We start from the raw sequence: 17,493 nt of genomic DNA on the forward strand, positions 1-17,493 counted from the left end.
CTGGCCCCGCCCCTCGGTCCCTACCCTGCGGAGGCCGGCGTTTCCCGCTCGGAGGGATTCCGTGCCGCCGTCGCGGCCGCCGCGCGGGGTTTCTTCAGGCTCCAGGTTTCCCTGCCAACCACGAGGAGTCGAGCGGGGGGAGGAAAAGCGGCGCCTGGGTGAACCCCCCACACCTCCCGCGTCGCTTCCAGCCCGAGATCGCCCCGGAAGGGATGGGCGACAACACCTGGCTGCCCTGCCCGGTGCTCCTCCTGGCCGGTCTGCTCCCAGCGCTGCTGCCGGGGACCGCCAGCTTCACGCCCTCCTTGGACAGCGACTTCACGTTCACCCTTCCGGCCGGCCAGAAGGAGTGCTTCTACCAGCCCATGCCCCCGAAGGCCTCGCTGGAGATCGAGTACCAAGTAAGTGCGGACGGCGAGCCGGCCTCCTTTCTTTATCCCAGCTACCCTGGGTCTCCGCCTCTCACCCGCTTGGAAACTTCTTGGGGACCGCCCGGGGGGTGGAGAGGCGACGGCCGCCCGGGTAGCCGGCGGCTCCGCGCAGGCGCGCGAGGCTCGGCCCGCCTGGGCCCGGGGACCGACAAGTTAGGCGGGACCTGGAACGGACTACCCGCCCTCTCCCCTCTCCTCCGGTCGGAAAGAGGCCAGCGCTGGCGATCTCGGTGCTTTTTCCCCTTTGTTCCACAATTCGCGCATCGCCTTGCTGACCAGCACATGTCCCAGTACTGGGAATTTCGCAATACAGGACTGGTAAACACGTTCTCCTTCATCATTGGAGGAGATGATGACACTTGTTTTGTTACCCCTATCACGCTCGCCCAATTCCGGTGTTATAAATCTTCACGGTCATTGCTTCGCTTAAGGATCTCTGAATTGTGAACTTGTGACCAAATTCCATTTTGGAATATTTTTAAAGGAGCTCTTGAAGGTATTTGATGTATACCAATACATTGCCTTCTCAGTTATCGATTTGGTTTTCAATCAAAGCAATATTTAATTGTATATTAAAACTTTATAACCTTTCATTCATCCTTGTAAGCATTTCTCCCATATCATTGTTTGAGTATCTTCACAATATTATGTAGGGATGTGCCCTAATTTTATGTAGTCATTGTGGTAGAGGGTAGAAATTTCTAAGAAGAAATCTTGTTAGTTCCACACAGCTAATTCTGAGGTTTCTGGGTAGTACTGGAAAAAAAAGAAAAGAAAAGAAAAAAAAAAAGATTCGTTGGTGTGGTTCACCTTTTAATTTTTTCACAAATTAATTTATAATCAGATGGTAATTTTTTTAAGTTGATGTAAAGGATTTTTTCAACATTTACTGTCGCGTATAGAGCAAAGTAAAAAAGTTGTGTAGAATTTTCATCGCAAGGAACTTTAGAATTATATTTAAGGTAAGCAATAGAGAGGGCAGTATCTAAAGTGACAGTGAGCAAAACTGAGGCTAGAACGCAACATTTCTTGATCTCCAATGTAGTTCAAAAGTTGTTACCATGCACCAGTAATGGGGTTGGGGAGTACGGATAAGATGACCAGCTAGGACAGGGACAAAAAAAAGTCCCTGTTTTCAAGGGTCTTATTATTTAAGGGATACTGGCCAATAGCTAATTTCAATAAAGTATGGTTAAGTGCTGTTAGAGGAGAGCCACTTCTCTGGTGTTTCAGAACAGGATTCCTGGAGAAAATAAATTTGAATCTGGAAAGATGCTTAAGTGAGACAAGAATGCAAGGAAGGAGGGGCATTTCAGGAAAAGGAAAAAAAAAGAATAGTTCTAAAAATCCAAGTGTGTTTTGTTGGTGGGCAGTATGTGGACACAAGTGCTGAATTTTTATTAGACCTGAAAACGGATGAAGCCTAGGGTGAGAGTAGAAGTAAAAGGGATTGGAAAGGTCAGGAGGCTGGATCGGGGATCATGAATCTTAAACCTTTGTGTGCCATACTGAGTGGCTGCTTTGCCCTTGTTCTGTACAAGGGCCACTGAAGATATAAGCAGCATGGAACAGTCAGAAATGTCTTTCAGGTAGATCACTGAATACAGTGTGGAAAATGGATTTAAGGAGGGCAAAATTAGAGGCAAGGAAACCCAACTGGGAGTTAGTGAAATAATCCAGGTAAGAAAACTATTTTATTTGAAAATTCCTTAGTACTTACCCAGGTATTAAGGAGGAAATGTATATTAACTACTGATCTCTTAAATGATTATGATATGAGACCTCTAGAGATAAAATGCTTAGGTTGAAATCCTGTCACTACCTATGTGATTGAACAAGTTACTTAATCTCTCACTTGTAAAATAGAGATAATAGTAATTACCTCATAGAGTTGACTTGAAAAAAATGACACTAGTAAATATGTAGTGAATGTTAGTTTTTCTACATTTACACTTCTAGAATTAATATAGCTTGCCTGGTTTGGCTTTATATTCTGCATCTTTAGTCAATCTTTTTTTTAATTATTTTATTTTTATTTTTAATTTTTAAAATTTATTTATGATAGTCACACAGAGAGAGAGAGAGGCAAAGACATAGGCAGAGGGAGAAGCAGGCTCCATGCACCGGGAGCCCGACGCGGGATTCGATCCCGGGTCTCCAGAATCGCGCCCTGGACCAAAGGCAGGCGTCAAACCCCTGCGCCACTCAGGGATCCCTCAATCTTTTTTTTTTTTTTTTTAAGATTTTATTTATTTATTCATGAGAGAGACAGAGACAGAGACACAGGCAGAGGGAGAAGCAGGCTCCATGCAGGGAGCCCGACATGGGACCCAGATCTCCAGGATCACATCACACCCTGGGCCAAAAGCAGCGCTAAACCGCTGAGCCACCCAGGCCACCCATCTTTAGTCCATCTTAAAGGGAGTGTTCCCCCCCACAAAGCATTCCTTCTAAACGACTTAATTGTTTTGATTGAGGAGAGAAGTAAAATGATTTAATGTCTGGTCCTAGATAATATTGAGGGGTTTGTAAGGTAAGAGATAATCCTCAACATTTTGTTTGCATTTTTCAACTCCATGATTAATTTTCCAGTAACAACAAGCTTACTGCTTTTTGTCATTTTTTAAATGTCAGGGAACAGACACTCCAGACACTGCCCTTGGATTACTGTGACATATTGAAAATTTTTAACCGTTTCTTACTTTTCAGGTTTAAGAGGACACTTTTATTAAAATAATTGACCTGCCTCACATTTCATTAAGTTTTTGAAAACTTTAAGTGTCAATCAGCATATCTTATGAGTAAACTAGATCATTCAATTAACTTTTTAAAATCATTGTTGAGTGCTTAATTTGTGGGAGCACTATGCTAAGTGTTATGGATATAATGGTGAGTAAAAATACAGTCCTTGTTCTCATACAGTCTAGTATGGTGGAAGACAGTGATCAAATTGTTACACAAATAAATGTAACATTGTAACTCTAATAAGTGCTATGAAGGTAGGCATATACAACTATGAGAAGATTTAACAGGAGGACTTAATTTTCATCTTCTTGAGAGAAGACATTCCAGAAGTAGAGTTCAGATCTATATAAAAATCAGTCTTATTAGGCATAAGGGGGTGATTAGAACAAGGTGATTGGTAAAAAGAATACCATGTGCCAAGGCACTGAGGAAGAAGACAGAAGAAACCCTTTGAGGAACTGAAAGACTGTTACAACAATAGTACAGAACCTGAGAGTGGCTGGCACTTGTCATCCTCAGGGAAATCATCAGGAAGTTTAGTTTCTGATTATGGTGTTTTTTTAAATAAATATTTTCTATTTTAAAATTGTTTTGTATATTCTTAAGTTATCTTCTGTGTTCATCCCAGAACACAGATAAATGATAAAAATAACATTTTTAACAACTTCTTTATACATGACAGCCACTACCAATTATATCTTTTAATTTCTGTTTTCCTGAAACATTTGTTTGGTTTTGTTAGATCTCTTATTTTCTGATTTAATGGGTATCTTTTTTTCGGGTTTTTAGAGGATAATTTTGAGTAATTCTATTAAAATGCTTTGAGTCCTTGGACATCTGAAAATGGCTTTACTTTTTGCTTTTACTTTGGTAAATACAATTTTTTATTTTACTTGAGATCATTGAAGACATGACTCCATTATGGTTTTTTGCATCTAGTGTTTTAAGAATTCTGACTCCAATCCCAATTATTTATTTATTTTTTATTTTTTTTTTTTTTTAAGATTTATTCATGAGAGACAGAGAGAGAACAAAGACAGGCTGAGGGAGAAGCAGGCTCCATGCAGGAAGCCCGATGTGGGACTCGATCCCAGGACCCCGGGATCACGACCTGAGCCAAAGGCAGATGCTCAACCACTGAGCCACCCAGGCATCCCATTCAATCCCAATTCTTATTTTATAGTTCTCTATTATCATTGGAAGTTTCTAGGTTGTTCTTTTTAAATCCTTTGGGAAAGTCAGTAGGATTTTTATCTTTATTCATTTATCCTGCTTCACATCTATTAGCCCATTCCAGTCTAAAGACTTTTTTTCTCTTTTGAAACAAGAATTTTTGTCCCTTATTTGATGATTTCCTATCTTTGTTTCTCTTGGTTCTCTTTGAAATGCTTGTTAGCTATTTGAAATGTTTAGCTTTGTCCTTCACAAAGGGTCTTACCGCTGTTCTCATACTTTTCATGTACTTTTTCAACTTGTTCTGAGAATTCCCTGGTTCCTTCTAGTTCGCTGATTTTTAGTCTCTACCCATATTCATTTTGCTGTCATTACATTTATTAAGGCTTTATCTTGGCAACACATTTTTTATGTTTTTAACTTATTTTTCATATCAGCAACCTCATTTTTTATGAATTATACATTTTTGAATTTCTCTGAGGATGTACAAGGAAACATTTTTCAGTCTGTTTATATTAACTATTTTTTCAGAATTTGATCCTCTCAATAAAACCAATAGCATGAAAAAGAGGGTATTGATTTCAACAAATGTACTTCTCTAGTCTGTTTCAGTGAGGATTTTGAGATTGATAGCTATTGGTAGCCAGATACATCCTTTGCTCAGCCATTGGTGCCTAGAATATCTTCCAGAAATTCCTCACTCTTCATGCCTGTTAACAGTCTTCCTAGATTTCCAGTGTTGTTATGGATTATTTGTATCATTATGTATTTTCTTCTTTTTATTGGGATTTGAAGAGAATTATGTATATTTACCTAGCTATTTGAAACTACTTCTGTTGATAAGTAGAGCACAGCAATAGGTAATTTTTTATATCATTCCATTAAAACCACCAAGAAAAATAAAATGGAGTGTTAAATAAGAAAAAGAGTAGTTATCAGAGGAAAATTGCTGAGTTCAAATTTTGAGTGCCATTCATCGACTGTATTACCTTGAGAAAAGTATTTCTCTGTCTTCATTTTTTTGTTTTTTTCTGTTTGTTCTGTTGATTTTTCTGTTTATTTTACTGAGAACAGTAATAAGACCTACCTCTTAGAGTTGTTGTGAGGAAATTAACCCACACAAAGCACTTTAAACAATGTGTGGGACATAATGTAATTGTTAGCTATCATCATTATTTTGGGATTGTAAAGGAACAGATTGTGTTCCCTGGCCAGTAAGCAAATAGTCTACTTGGAATATTCAGTTGATATGGCTGAGTAATAGGTGAATGCACTGAAGAAGTCAACTGGAGTCAAATCATGGAAGTTGTGAGTTCCAGGTTAAGAACTAGCTAATTATTTTACTGAAGAGGAAACAAACTCAGAAAAGTTACATAGCATGCTCTAAATTGCCTAAGTAAAAAGGTCTACTATTTGAACTCCCATCTGTGTTTCTTCCACCCTACAGGACTTCTCAGTGAAGGCACCATTTTAGGAAGATTATTTCAAAAATATTTATAAGGCCTAAATTTAGGTGATAGCAACAAGAATTGAATTGGATTGGATGATCCAATTCATGAAATGGAATGGAATTGGATGATCTTTTTGCTCCTTTCTAGCTCTTACATGCATCTTTACCTCTCTAGGTTTGGAAAAAAAATCTTTTCATCATATGATCTACTTTATATATTTTTTAGTTTCAGAATTTGTAATGTGTTCTCTTTTGTGCTTTTCTATAGGTTTTAGATGGAGCAGGATTAGATATTGACTTCCATCTTGCCTCTCCAGAGGGAAGAACCTTAGTTTTTGAACAAAGAAAATCAGATGGAGTTCACACGTAAGTGATCTTTAAGTTGAGTTCCTGGGGGGGCGGGGGGGGGGATGGGTCATACCAAGGGGTTATCTGCAAGGTAGGGAAATTTAGCACACTTGATGCAAACATCAGTATTAAATGATTCCATATGAACATTTTAAACAGTCCTCAATAGTAGTCTATCATAATCTAAAGTGTTTTCCATTAATTTTTTTCTCTTTTTTTTAGGCATTTTGTATTGATACTAAATTTTTTCTTTGCTTTGGTTAAATAAGATGAGTATGCCCTAGATGTTGCATTCAGTCTATTGTGACATTTAAACCTGTCTGACTAGCACAACCTTTCCATTTTAAGGTATATATACCTGTTCCAGGTATGTATCCTATAGTTTCTTGAGCTGCTGGCTATCTCATCTTTGCTATTTACTTTCTTAAAAAAAACAAGCACAGTACATCTTTGTGCATATGTGTGGTGTGTGTATGTAAAAGTTTTTTTTTTTTTTCAAATCAGACCTCATTCTTTTTAGATTATTAGAAGATGTGATAGTAAAAGATCTGACCATAGGAAACCAGAAAGAAAATAACTTGTTATAAGTTTAGAGTTTGACAACAGCTCTCTTAATCTCATTTCTCTTTTTTCATATCTCAGTGGTGTGTTTCCCTGTTCATTCTATTATTTTACTATAGCACTTTGTTTACTCATGTTATTGCATTAAAACTCAACTGTGAGTTTACAGGAAGAAGACAAACAAATACGGTCTAATATTTGCCATAAACTAGGCTTTGCATTTTATATGCTTCTAAATTAATCATTCCAGCCCACTGTGAGAGATTCTTTGATTCGCCAATTCCCATTTTACAGACAAAGAGGCTCAGAGAAGTTAAATAAGTCTGCAGGGATACACATTAAGAGGAGGAAGCAGGATGGATCAGAATTCTTGCTTTTTACCATACAATGCTTAGAACATCTCTGGCACATAGCACTATGTAAGTACTAGTTATTATAGTTACTGGTTTTTGTTAACCAGCATACTTGGCATGTAATTGATAGTAAATGCTAAATAAATGTATGAATGAATGAGAGGAAAAATAATACTCTTTTCAAAGTGTTTTATTTTTATTTTTTATTTAACTTAAAACTTTTTGTTTTTTAATTTTTAATGGCTCTTTTAAGTTTTTATTTAAAAATTTTTAAATTTCTTATTCATTTTTTTATTAAAGTGCTTTTTAAAATGGCATTTTACCTGTGCAGAACTCAGAAAAAATATTTGTATAAACTATTAATAAAATAGAGAAACAGTAATTTAAAAAGTTAGTTTATATACTTGGAGCTATATTTCTTCTTTGATAGTTACATGAACAGAAACTAAAAATGTAGCTTTTCTTCAAATTTCAGAATATTGAAAATCTGTAGAATTTCTGTCATTTTTTTTCTCCAATTTTCTCCTTTCCTTTAGAGATAATTTAAGATTAACTGTTAAGGAGAAAATATCTTATTGCTTTCTTGCATGGAATTACCTCTCATTAAACCAGTGGGAGAAAAAAAATGAGTTTATAAGAGTTCACATTTATTGAATTCTTTTGATGTGCCAGGCTACTGTTCTAAGCACTTTGTATTTATTAAATTTTTTTATTATTCACCACAGCCCTATGAGGTACATGGTATTATCATTTTATCAATAAAGAAATTGAGGCATAGAGCACTAAAATAAGTTAACAAAAGTTACACAGCTAGCAAACAGCAAAGCCAGGATTTAAAATCAGGCTGTCCAGTTCACTCTTAATCACTGCACCAAATTTACAAGTCTACTTTCTAAAAAATCAGATTTAAACAAAATTTTATCTTGAACTATATTAACTTTTTAAAGGCAACTAAAATATCTGTTATTTCGGTGTTATGGCACCGAAGTAGTTTTTTTTCTTAAATCCTTAAAACAAATAGTGTCCTTCCAGAAGGCAGGGTTAGTAAAAATGTCTCCAAACAACTGTAAACAGCTTAAGTGATACCTTTGGCTGGCACTTCCAGAAATGAGAAGTCTGTTTGTGTGTGTGTGTTTCTATACAACTGAATTAGTATCACCATAACTCACACCATAACTTACCCTTTCTGGACTATTTCTTTTCTTTTTGTTTAAGATTTTATTTATTCATTTGAGAGAGTGTGTGTGTGTGTGCACTAGTAGAGGGGAGAGGCCGAGGGAGAGGGAGAAGCAGACTCGCCATGGAGCAGAGAGCTCTACTTTGGGCTCAGTCCCAGGACCTGGAGATCATGACCTGAGCTGAAGGCAGAAGTTTAACCGTCTGCGCCACCCAGATGCCCCCTCTCTGGACTACTTATGCTCTTTATTCTACTTGAAAGGAAAATTAACTCTGTGCCATTTTTATTTGGATAGTATTTTATATCATTTGTACTAATAAAGTTCCTTTCTACTAAAAGCAGTCAACATATATTTAGAAAGAGATTAGTATAGAAATGACTATGTTAATAAAACATCTTTTTTCATACACATGCTGAAGCTCATACACGAGTCAGTGCTTTTCAAACTTTTCATTTTTTACTTTTGTCCTCATGCAACCTTTCCAGACTTTTCTGCCTTAGCATCACCCCATGAAATTTTAAAACCAGTTTTTGTACCGTATGTGTATCTGTACTTCACGTATAAAAAGAATAGATACAAAGCTTCCCCTTTTAATCCAATGCAGGGTTAAGAATGGCTAAATAAAGTTGAGTTAAATAAAATTAAGACTAAACAAGGGATCCCTGGGTGGCGCAGCGGTTTAGCGCCTGTCTTTGGCCCAGGGCGCGATCCTGGAGACCTGGGATCGAATCCCACGTCGGGCTCCCGGTGCATGGAGCCTGCTTCTCCCTCTGCCTGTGTCTCTGCCTCTCTCTCTCTCTCTCTCTCTCTGTGACTATCATAAATAAATTAAAAAAAAAAAATTAAGACTAAACAAAATTAAGGGGCACCTGGGTGGCTCAAAGCATCTGCTTTTGGCTCAAGTTATGATCCCGGGGTCCTGGGATGGAGCCCCACGTCTGCCACTGGCTCAGCGAAGAATCTGCTTCTCCCTCTCCTCTCTCTCTCAGCTTCTACCCCTGCTCATGTTCTCTCTCTCTGTATCTGTCTAAAATGAATCAATAAAATCTTAAAAAAAAAAAAAAGAAAATTAAGAGTTAAATTTAAAAGTGATTAACATTGAACTTTATATAATAATAGTTATAACATTTTTTTTCCTTTTAAAATTGTTCCACATTGTATTCGCCAGTATATTCTTCATGCTTCTTCCAAAGGTTAAATACATCTGCAAGACAAAGGTTGGTCATGACTGAGGAGATTGCAAGGAATGCAGACAGGCTCTGAGCAGTATTATAGAAAAGAAAGATCAATTAACATGAGAGTCAGAAAACCAAGCTTCATCTATGCCTATGACAGACTGTGTGATCATAGGCAAGTATTTTAATTTATGTGAACCTTATACTTACCTCGAAAAGGTCAATTATACCTACTTCCAAATATGATGGTAAGGATTAAAGGAACTAGAATATATGAAAGCAGTGTGTAAATTATGAAGGGGTATATAAGTCTTGGCTATTTTTTATTTATAGGATATTAAGATCCAATTAAATTGCTGAGCATTTCTTTCTTATTCTTTAAGTTGGAAATAAGGGTAAAAAAGAAGCAAAGATTGGCTTAAAAAGATCACATGTTGTAGTCACAAGGCTATAGAAAATAATATAAGCCACCTCGGTTTAAGCAGTCCAGTGTATTGGAGATAAAACTTCAAAATCATTTAGAGCAACCTTTTATGAACAGTCACAACAAAAACTAAAACCTGATTAGAACCTTTTTTGTAGTCAGCAGTAAATGCCATTAACCTATGCAGTACTTTGCTTGTTAAAGTTGCCACAAATAAATTAGGAAACCACTTTGCCAAATTAACTGTGCCCAGGCCAATTATCTTGAATGTGAAACTAATGAGACCAAGATATAAGTTTAACTTAGATGTGAATGGCATTTATTCAGTAAAAGTAATGCCAGGAGAGTAAAGCTCTATTTGTTTTAGCAACTGATCCCTAACCTTTGTAAACTATGTTATGAAGATGTTCTTAATCAGTAGGAGGCCTGGAAGAAAGCATTTAGAACAATCTATCACTGCTTTAAAAAAAAAAAAAGTCATTTTAGAGAGTAAACTTAAAGGGATGTTTGTGGTCATATTTGCCTATGAATTGAACTCATGATAAATTAGTGTTAATAATGTATAAATATTAAAGGTCATTGTGAGGTATCATGTACCTATGTTTTTTTAATGTTTTTAATCCTATCCTTTTCCAAAGATTAGGTCAAGATCTTTTGCCATAATTTCCTGAGTAAATGCCAAGCACATCTAAGTTGCAACTACTTATCTATTTATATATATATTTCCAGGTTGCCTCTTTCCCAAGAAATAATCTTTCAATACTAAGGAAGTCTTTATATCAGCAAAATGTTCAGTCACTAAAAACCATGTTATTTCTTCTCTTACAGTTTTTCCTTTGATCCCAAAGAGAAGTACAGATAAAGACATACACTTTTTTTAATGCAGGGTAGAGACTGAAGATGGTGACTACATGTTCTGCTTTGATAATACATTCAGCACCATTTCTGAGAAGGTGATTTTCTTTGAATTAATCCTGGATAATATGGGAGAACAGGAGCAAGAGCAAGAGGACTGGAAGAAATATATTACTGGCACAGACATGTTGGACATGAAACTGGAAGACATTCTGGTCAGTATGGTCTTTTAATAAATAAAAATTATCCAGAGATATGACTGTGTGACAGGCACTGAAATAAGCATTTTCTCTGCATTATCTCATGTAATCTTTACTTAACTCTGTGAGGATTATTTATTTCCATTTTTCCAATGACAGTTTTGGCTTGGGGAGATTAATGTAATAATCTATAGCATGCTTGCACATAGAAAAAAAGTGAGCAGTTAACACTTAAGATGATGTATAGGCATTTTTCCCACAGCATAGTTTTTATAACATGAAATTGGATATTACATGACTAATTTGGGAACACTGTTTACTCAGACCAGACCTAGCAGTTATCAGAAACTATGACTACATTCAGGAGTAAAAACTTTTAGAATATGGCTTGTTTGAATTGCTTTATACTTTATCATTAACGTGCATAATGAAATGTGCATGTGTAAGAACTTATTTGCTTATAATAATACTGGTGAGTGGGGAAAAGGTCATTACCCTTCAGCCACAGGTAGATGTAATCAAATGATAGAATTTACTGAGTGGTATTTGTAAATAGCATTTATAGCTGTATTATAGAAATTCCTGCAGAAGAAATAATATGGTCATTGCAAATTAAAATTGTAATCTCTAATACTCTTATAACCTGAACTTTTCTAAAATAACGTATTTTGATCACTTGAGGTTTATTCAGTGTCTAGGGATGCTCAGTGGTTGAGTGTCTGCCTTTGGCTCAGAGCATGATCCCGTGGTCCCGGAATGGAGTCCTGCATCGGGCTCCCTCCATGGAGCCTGCTTCTCCCTCTGCTTCTCTCTCTCTGTCTCTCACATGAATAAATAAATAAAATCTTAAAAAATAAAAAATAAAAAAATTAAATAAACAGTGTATAGCACAATAAATGTTAGTTTTCTTACCTTTTCCACTGGTATTACTATACAAAACTGAAAGGATTAAGTTTGATTAGTATGAATTTTTACATGACAGTTTTTAATCTCACCATAATTTCCAATGTATATATCTTGTAAATTTCAGTCATATTAACTTATTCTTCCGTTTTAAATTTATTTTGCCAGCAAAACACTAGTACTTATAAATTCTCAAGAGATTTAATTCATTTACATGGTTAAAAAAATTAGCCAGATTTAAATATGGCTTGAATATTTGGAGTCCTTTTTAAAGAAAATGTTTTTCAAGAGCTTTATTTCCTTCTTTTATTTTACTTATTTATTCATGAAACACATAGGCAAAGGGAGAAGCAGGTCCCTGTGGGGAGCCCAATGCGGGACTTGATCCCAGGACTCCGGGATCACAACCTAAGCCAAAGGCAGCTCAAACGCTAAGCCACTCAGGTATCCCTGAAGAGCTTCATTTCCCCAAAATTTTGTATCATAACAGCAAACTTTTATAAATAATTTTGTATTTGACTGTCATTGCTGTAATATTGAAAAGAACTATGCATGATCTTTTTATTTGGGAACCTGAATTCCTTATTTTTCTAGAAAATATTTGCATTTACTAGGTTACAGTTGCTTTACAAATAAGTCCAAATAACAAATATTACACTTTGTAGTTTTGTAGGTTTAGCAGGACAGTCTGAAATTTTGAGTATAGTTTTTGCTTAAATAAGGATTTTAAGTAAGAAAATCCAGGAAAATCTGTTTCTAGTATTTTCTTGTTTTTGCCATAAATACAGTTGACCCCAGAACAATGTGTGATTGAACTATGCAGGTCTACTTATACACAGATTTTTTTCAGTAAATGTAGTACAGTTCTGTAGATGTATTTTCTCTTCCTTATGATTTTCTTAGTAACATTCTCATTTCTCTAGCTTACTTTATTATAGGAATACAATATATAATACATATAACACAAAATGTGTGTTGGTTGTTTATGAAAGGCTTCTGGTCAACAGTAAACTATTAGTAAAGTTTTTCAGGAATCAACGGTTTTACATGGATTTTTAACCATGCAGGGCATTAGCACCTCTAACCCCCGCGTTGTTCAAGGGTCAACTGTACTTTGACATTATTTTAAGTCTCAACTTAATTTTAACTTATATTCTTATAGCCTTTTTATAGTTTTCAAATCACTTCTCTCTCCAGGACCTTACTATAAAAATAGATTTCTCAGAAGATGTACAAGTTAGAGTGTTTTATAAATATAATCTTTGAACATTTTCATATTAAAAATAGATTATACTTTTGGATATATAATATGCATATCAGAAATTGGAATATTTTCTAATTTCACTATTATTTTCTGACATAAAAAAGTTAGCTGTTTTGTTATACACTAAATTGGACAAGAGTGATAATATTCAAAGAAAATAAACACAATGCATTATATATAAAGATAAATACCTAGAAGCTGTTATCAGGGTTTATCTGGTTTTTTTTTGTTTTTTTTTTTTTTTTTGGTTTATCTGGTTTTTTAAAACTTTTTATTTTTATTTTTATTTTTTTAAGATTTTATTTATTTATTCATGAGAGACACAGAGAAAGGCAGAGACACAGGCAGAGGGAGAAGCAGGCTCCATTGAGGGAGCTCGATGCGGGACTCAATCCCGGGACTCCAGGATCACACCCTGGGCCAGAGACAGGCGCTAAACCGCTGAGCCACCCAGGGATCCCCTTTTTAAAACTTTTTAAAGTCTTTTTCTTATGGTTGTGAGGGCTAAGAAAGATAATATATATATAAAATTCCTGACAGTATGCCACTGAAATATATTTTCACATTATTTTCAATTTACATTAGCTTTGCTCCTGTTAAAGTTAACTATTTGCAACTGTCAAGTAACTATTTGTAAACAATTTAAATATATCAGGAGAACTATTACATAAACCTACAGAAGATTTTTAGGTAATCCAAGTAGTTCTTGTCCCTTAATTAAAATTGTGTTTGAATATAAAACTAATATGAATGTCCGGGTACTGTGAGTCACATGTTTAAATTAACTTAAAATTACTGAGCATTCTTTTATAGTAAAATTATTTTATTTATCTCCAGGAATCCATCAACAGTATCAAGGCCAGACTAAGCAAAAGTGGCCATATCCAGACTCTGCTTAGAGCATTTGAAGCCCGTGATCGAAACATACAAGAAAGCAACTTTGATAGAGTCAACTTCTGGTCTATGGTTAACTTAGTGGTAATGGTGGTGGTGTCAGCCATTCAAGTTTATATGCTAAAGAGTCTATTTGAAGATAAGAGGAAAAGTAGAACTTAAAACTTTAAAGTACTTAACATTGAAAAAAAAAAGAGAGAGAGACAGAAAAATGCAATACACTGTTATAATCAAGACCAATAGTCTTTTCTAAAAATGTTTTCAGGCATTACCACAGTGTGAAACAAGTATAATTTTAAGGTGAAAGGAGTCTTCGCTTTCGTCTGTGCAAGTAATCTTATTGCTTCAGTTGTACTTAAGTGTATAACAGAAATATTTTGCAGAACATAGGTATAATTGAATGAAACCATATTAATCAGCATTTTCATAAGTTTGAAAAAATTTTCCAGCTGTCATAGGTGATTTAAATAAATGAACTTTGGTCCTAAATGCAACACCAATAATGTTTTTAAAAGATTCTCTTACCTAGAAGTTTCTTTGTAAAGGTGGCAATTATAAATTTATTGTATAATTTTTCAATATATTAAGTTCCAAATCCTCTGGAAATTACTTAATCATGGATTGGATATATCTTCAGAAGACAAAAACTCAACTTTTCTTTTCTTTTTACATATGTATCTCTCCTGTTATGTAAATAGAAGCATAGCTGTGAAAAACAGATTTGTGAGATTTCTATAACCAAATATATTTCAATTTAAAATATTAGCAAAAAGTATTGTGTACTTAGCTTAGATTCCCCAAAGGCCAACATTTTGATAATTCTTAAAAATGCTTAATTGTTACTATAATTCAACAGATTTTCTCTTTGAAATTAAATAGCTAAAGGTTGTTCAGGTTCCATAAGGACACATTTTGTCTAGTCCTTAAGTAAGACGTAGAATTTTGAAATTAAATGTGAGGGAAAATAATTTTATTTTTATATTACTATCAGCAGTGTTATGTTAGTTTTAACATCATTACTGACTTGGATGATACATTACCAGCAGTTGTGAAGAAAATATTGCTTAAAAATCTGGGCTTTACATAAATAAGTATCTCCTTTTCTGAGTTCTCAAAATCAACAAGAACAAAAAACTAACAAAAGCAATAAAAAAGAATTAAGGTAAACCTGAGAATATCTGATCAAAATTAAGTTTACTTAATAAACTCTAAGTATCTGGAATCTGATTGATTCATAATAATGACCCAATCCTAATATCATGAGACTAAATTCTAGATAATTGAAGAAACTGTACTTGGCTAGGATTTTATTTTTTATAGTTTTATTCTGTTTTGAATTGTCTTTTATTAAGTATTCAGGTACATTTTATAAAACAAACTCTACTGTAAGGTTTAGCACTGGGTACATACTTTACAATTGTTATTATAACTGATTAAATGACCTTTCTAATCACTTTATTTATTGACATTCAAGTAAGTATTGAAAACCCACAGAATCCCAAATATAAAGTCAATATGTGAATAAACCTGTGTAAAGTCTGTGCCATCCTTGCTTATTGCAGTCTGTGGAGTATTATTCAAATACTAGTAATTTAGCTACATCAGGAATTAAATAAAATTTTAGGTTATACACATTTGTAATATTGTTTAAGACAAATATGATTTAGAAACAATTTAAAAATTTGAGCATAGTACATTAGTACTGCTGGAATTCTTAATAAGCAATGATATTGAGAGAATGGTTTCATTTATTAATTTACAGTCAGAGTGGCACAAAAAGAGATTTCCCTCCTCCTTATGCCCTTGGGAAAACAAAGGTTAGATATCCCTACTCTGAAGCTCTTTAAAACTGACCTGAATGCCATATATAACTGATTACCTTAACTGGCCAAGAAAATGTTTAATTAAGTGTCCAGGAGTGCCTATAATATATGCATTCATTATAAGGACCAATAATCGCCTATGAAGAGACCTTCCCCCACCTCCTCCTGTTAAACTAATCATGAGAAGCAAACTTACCATACTAGAATAAAACAGTACAAATATAAACTACTGCATCTTTTCTAAAAAACTGTGATTAAGAATTCTACCTCTGGCTGGTTACTGTACTGTACTGATTCCTTACCAATGAATTCATTACTTTATCTACAGATGATTTATGCCACTGATTTTAAACTTGTGATTCAGTAATGTCTTACCTTATAATGGCCTTATATGGAAAACAAAGAATTTAGGAATATTGAGGACAATTTTATTTTTCTAGGAACAAAATGAAGAGTGGGAATGCGAAGAATGTTACTTGTATTAAGCAAAAAAAGCATAATTAGTGAGCAAAGAACTAAATTCTTTAATATTTCTAAAGATATTAATCTGCTTCATGGCTTTTTAAATGCCAGTATTCAATTTTGAAAGTAAAATTATGCTAAAATTAATCTACTTACCACTTAATGGCTGATTTTGTCTTTGGTTTTTAGTTACATAAACTCTTAAAATACAGTATTTAAAGCCTAGGATTTTACTAATTTGCATTTGGGTTGTTAATGATGTCTATTCTTTGATGTGAATGTTAAGGTAAAGAAGGTAAATAACGGTTGAAAACAGCATGGAAATAAATTACAAACTGAAATGTAATTTTATGTTACGTATGTTTATCCTTCGTAAGCATTGCTATTATGTCTTAAAATTAACAAAAATCGAATACATAGAATTGTAAGCATCCCCAAATAATTCTTTATCTTAAATTTCTTTAAAAAATGACTCAGCATGTAATAACTTTTCATTTTAAATATCACATCAGTGTTGCTCAAATTGCTTTAGAGTTCTGAATGGCCATATTAAATGAGCAATGAATACTGTTCTGAATATATATAATAAAAATCACAATCAAAGAAAGTCTTGTTAATCTACCAGTCATTGTAAATGCTGTCTAATCTTTAAAACCTTCATTGATCTTATCTTAGCCATGTGTGCTTTTGCTTCCGTTTGAAAACCCATAGTTCTCTGCGCTTATTGTCTATCATTTTACCTTGCATTGGAGTTCTCTTTACATGTGTTCTTATTCATCTGTTGTCCAAACATGCATTTTAACTATACAGTGGTTCAAAATGTAGAGGGGAAAAAAAATGAGGCAAAGATTACTTCTGAAAATTGGAATGCTCAATAAGCCCCTAAAGAGCTTGTTCCACTCCTCTAACCCCACCCCAGAAATTGTTTAGTCTGTAACATGGCTCTAGAATCTTAATTTTTAACCAATGCAACTTGGGATTCTGGTGTTATCTTGGGTGATACTGGAAAATCAAATTCCTTTGAGCCCATTTATCTGTAGAAATATTTTAGATAGTATCTTAACACTTGGTTAAAATCACATATGAGAGAGTCCTGTGCTTGGTGGAGGTTGTTACTGGTCAGTTCCTTCATACCATCCAGACAAGACACTCTCCTCCCACAAGCTGTTAGAATTCCTTACGCACCTTTCTGCTTCTGCATTCCCATCACTTTCAGGTGTCTGGGTTTCTGGAATGTTTGTGTCATCAGAAGCT

The 17,493-nt window shown here is 34.7% G+C and overlaps 1 protein-coding gene across 2 annotated transcripts; it reads left to right on the plus strand.

The window, feature by feature from the left end:
- The first annotated feature begins 45 nt into the window (after positions 1 to 45).
- TMED5 (transmembrane p24 trafficking protein 5) lies at positions 46 to 16,846 on the plus strand. Of its 2 annotated transcripts, XM_038541343.1 has the most exons (6): positions 78 to 401; positions 6,068 to 6,165; positions 10,725 to 10,908; positions 12,994 to 13,040; positions 13,743 to 13,750; positions 13,898 to 14,108. In XM_038541343.1, the coding sequence occupies exons 1-6, from the start codon at positions 213 to 215 to the stop codon at positions 13,957 to 13,959; spliced, it is 588 nt and encodes a 195-aa protein (XP_038397271.1). In that variant the 5' UTR covers positions 78 to 212; the 3' UTR covers positions 13,960 to 14,108. The 2 variants fall into 2 exon arrangements, with proteins under 2 accessions (XP_038397270.1, XP_038397271.1); XM_038541342.1 differs by lacking the exons at positions 12,994 to 13,040; positions 13,743 to 13,750 and having other exon boundaries at positions 46 to 401; positions 13,898 to 16,846.
- Positions 16,847 to 17,493: the final 647 nt, after the last annotated feature.

This window comes from Canis lupus, chromosome 6, assembly GCF_011100685.1.
Source record: "Canis lupus familiaris isolate Mischka breed German Shepherd chromosome 6, alternate assembly UU_Cfam_GSD_1.0, whole genome shotgun sequence".
Lineage (NCBI taxonomy): Eukaryota > Metazoa > Chordata > Mammalia > Carnivora > Canidae > Canis > Canis lupus.

What these genes read in the sequence shown, in the direction of transcription:
- TMED5 (XM_038541342.1), top strand. Translation starts at nt 213, where the DNA reads ATGGGCGACAACACCTGGCTGCCCTGCCCGGTGCTCCTCCTGGCCGGT. An exon ending in CGCTGGAGATCGAGTACCAA is followed by an intron (nt 402 to 6,067) that starts GTAAGTGCGGAC and finishes GCTTTTCTATAG; the next exon opens with GTTTTAGATGGAGCAGGATT. An exon ending in AAATCAGATGGAGTTCACAC is followed by an intron (nt 6,166 to 10,724) that starts GTAAGTGATCTT and finishes TTTTTAATGCAG; the next exon opens with GGTAGAGACTGAAGATGGTG.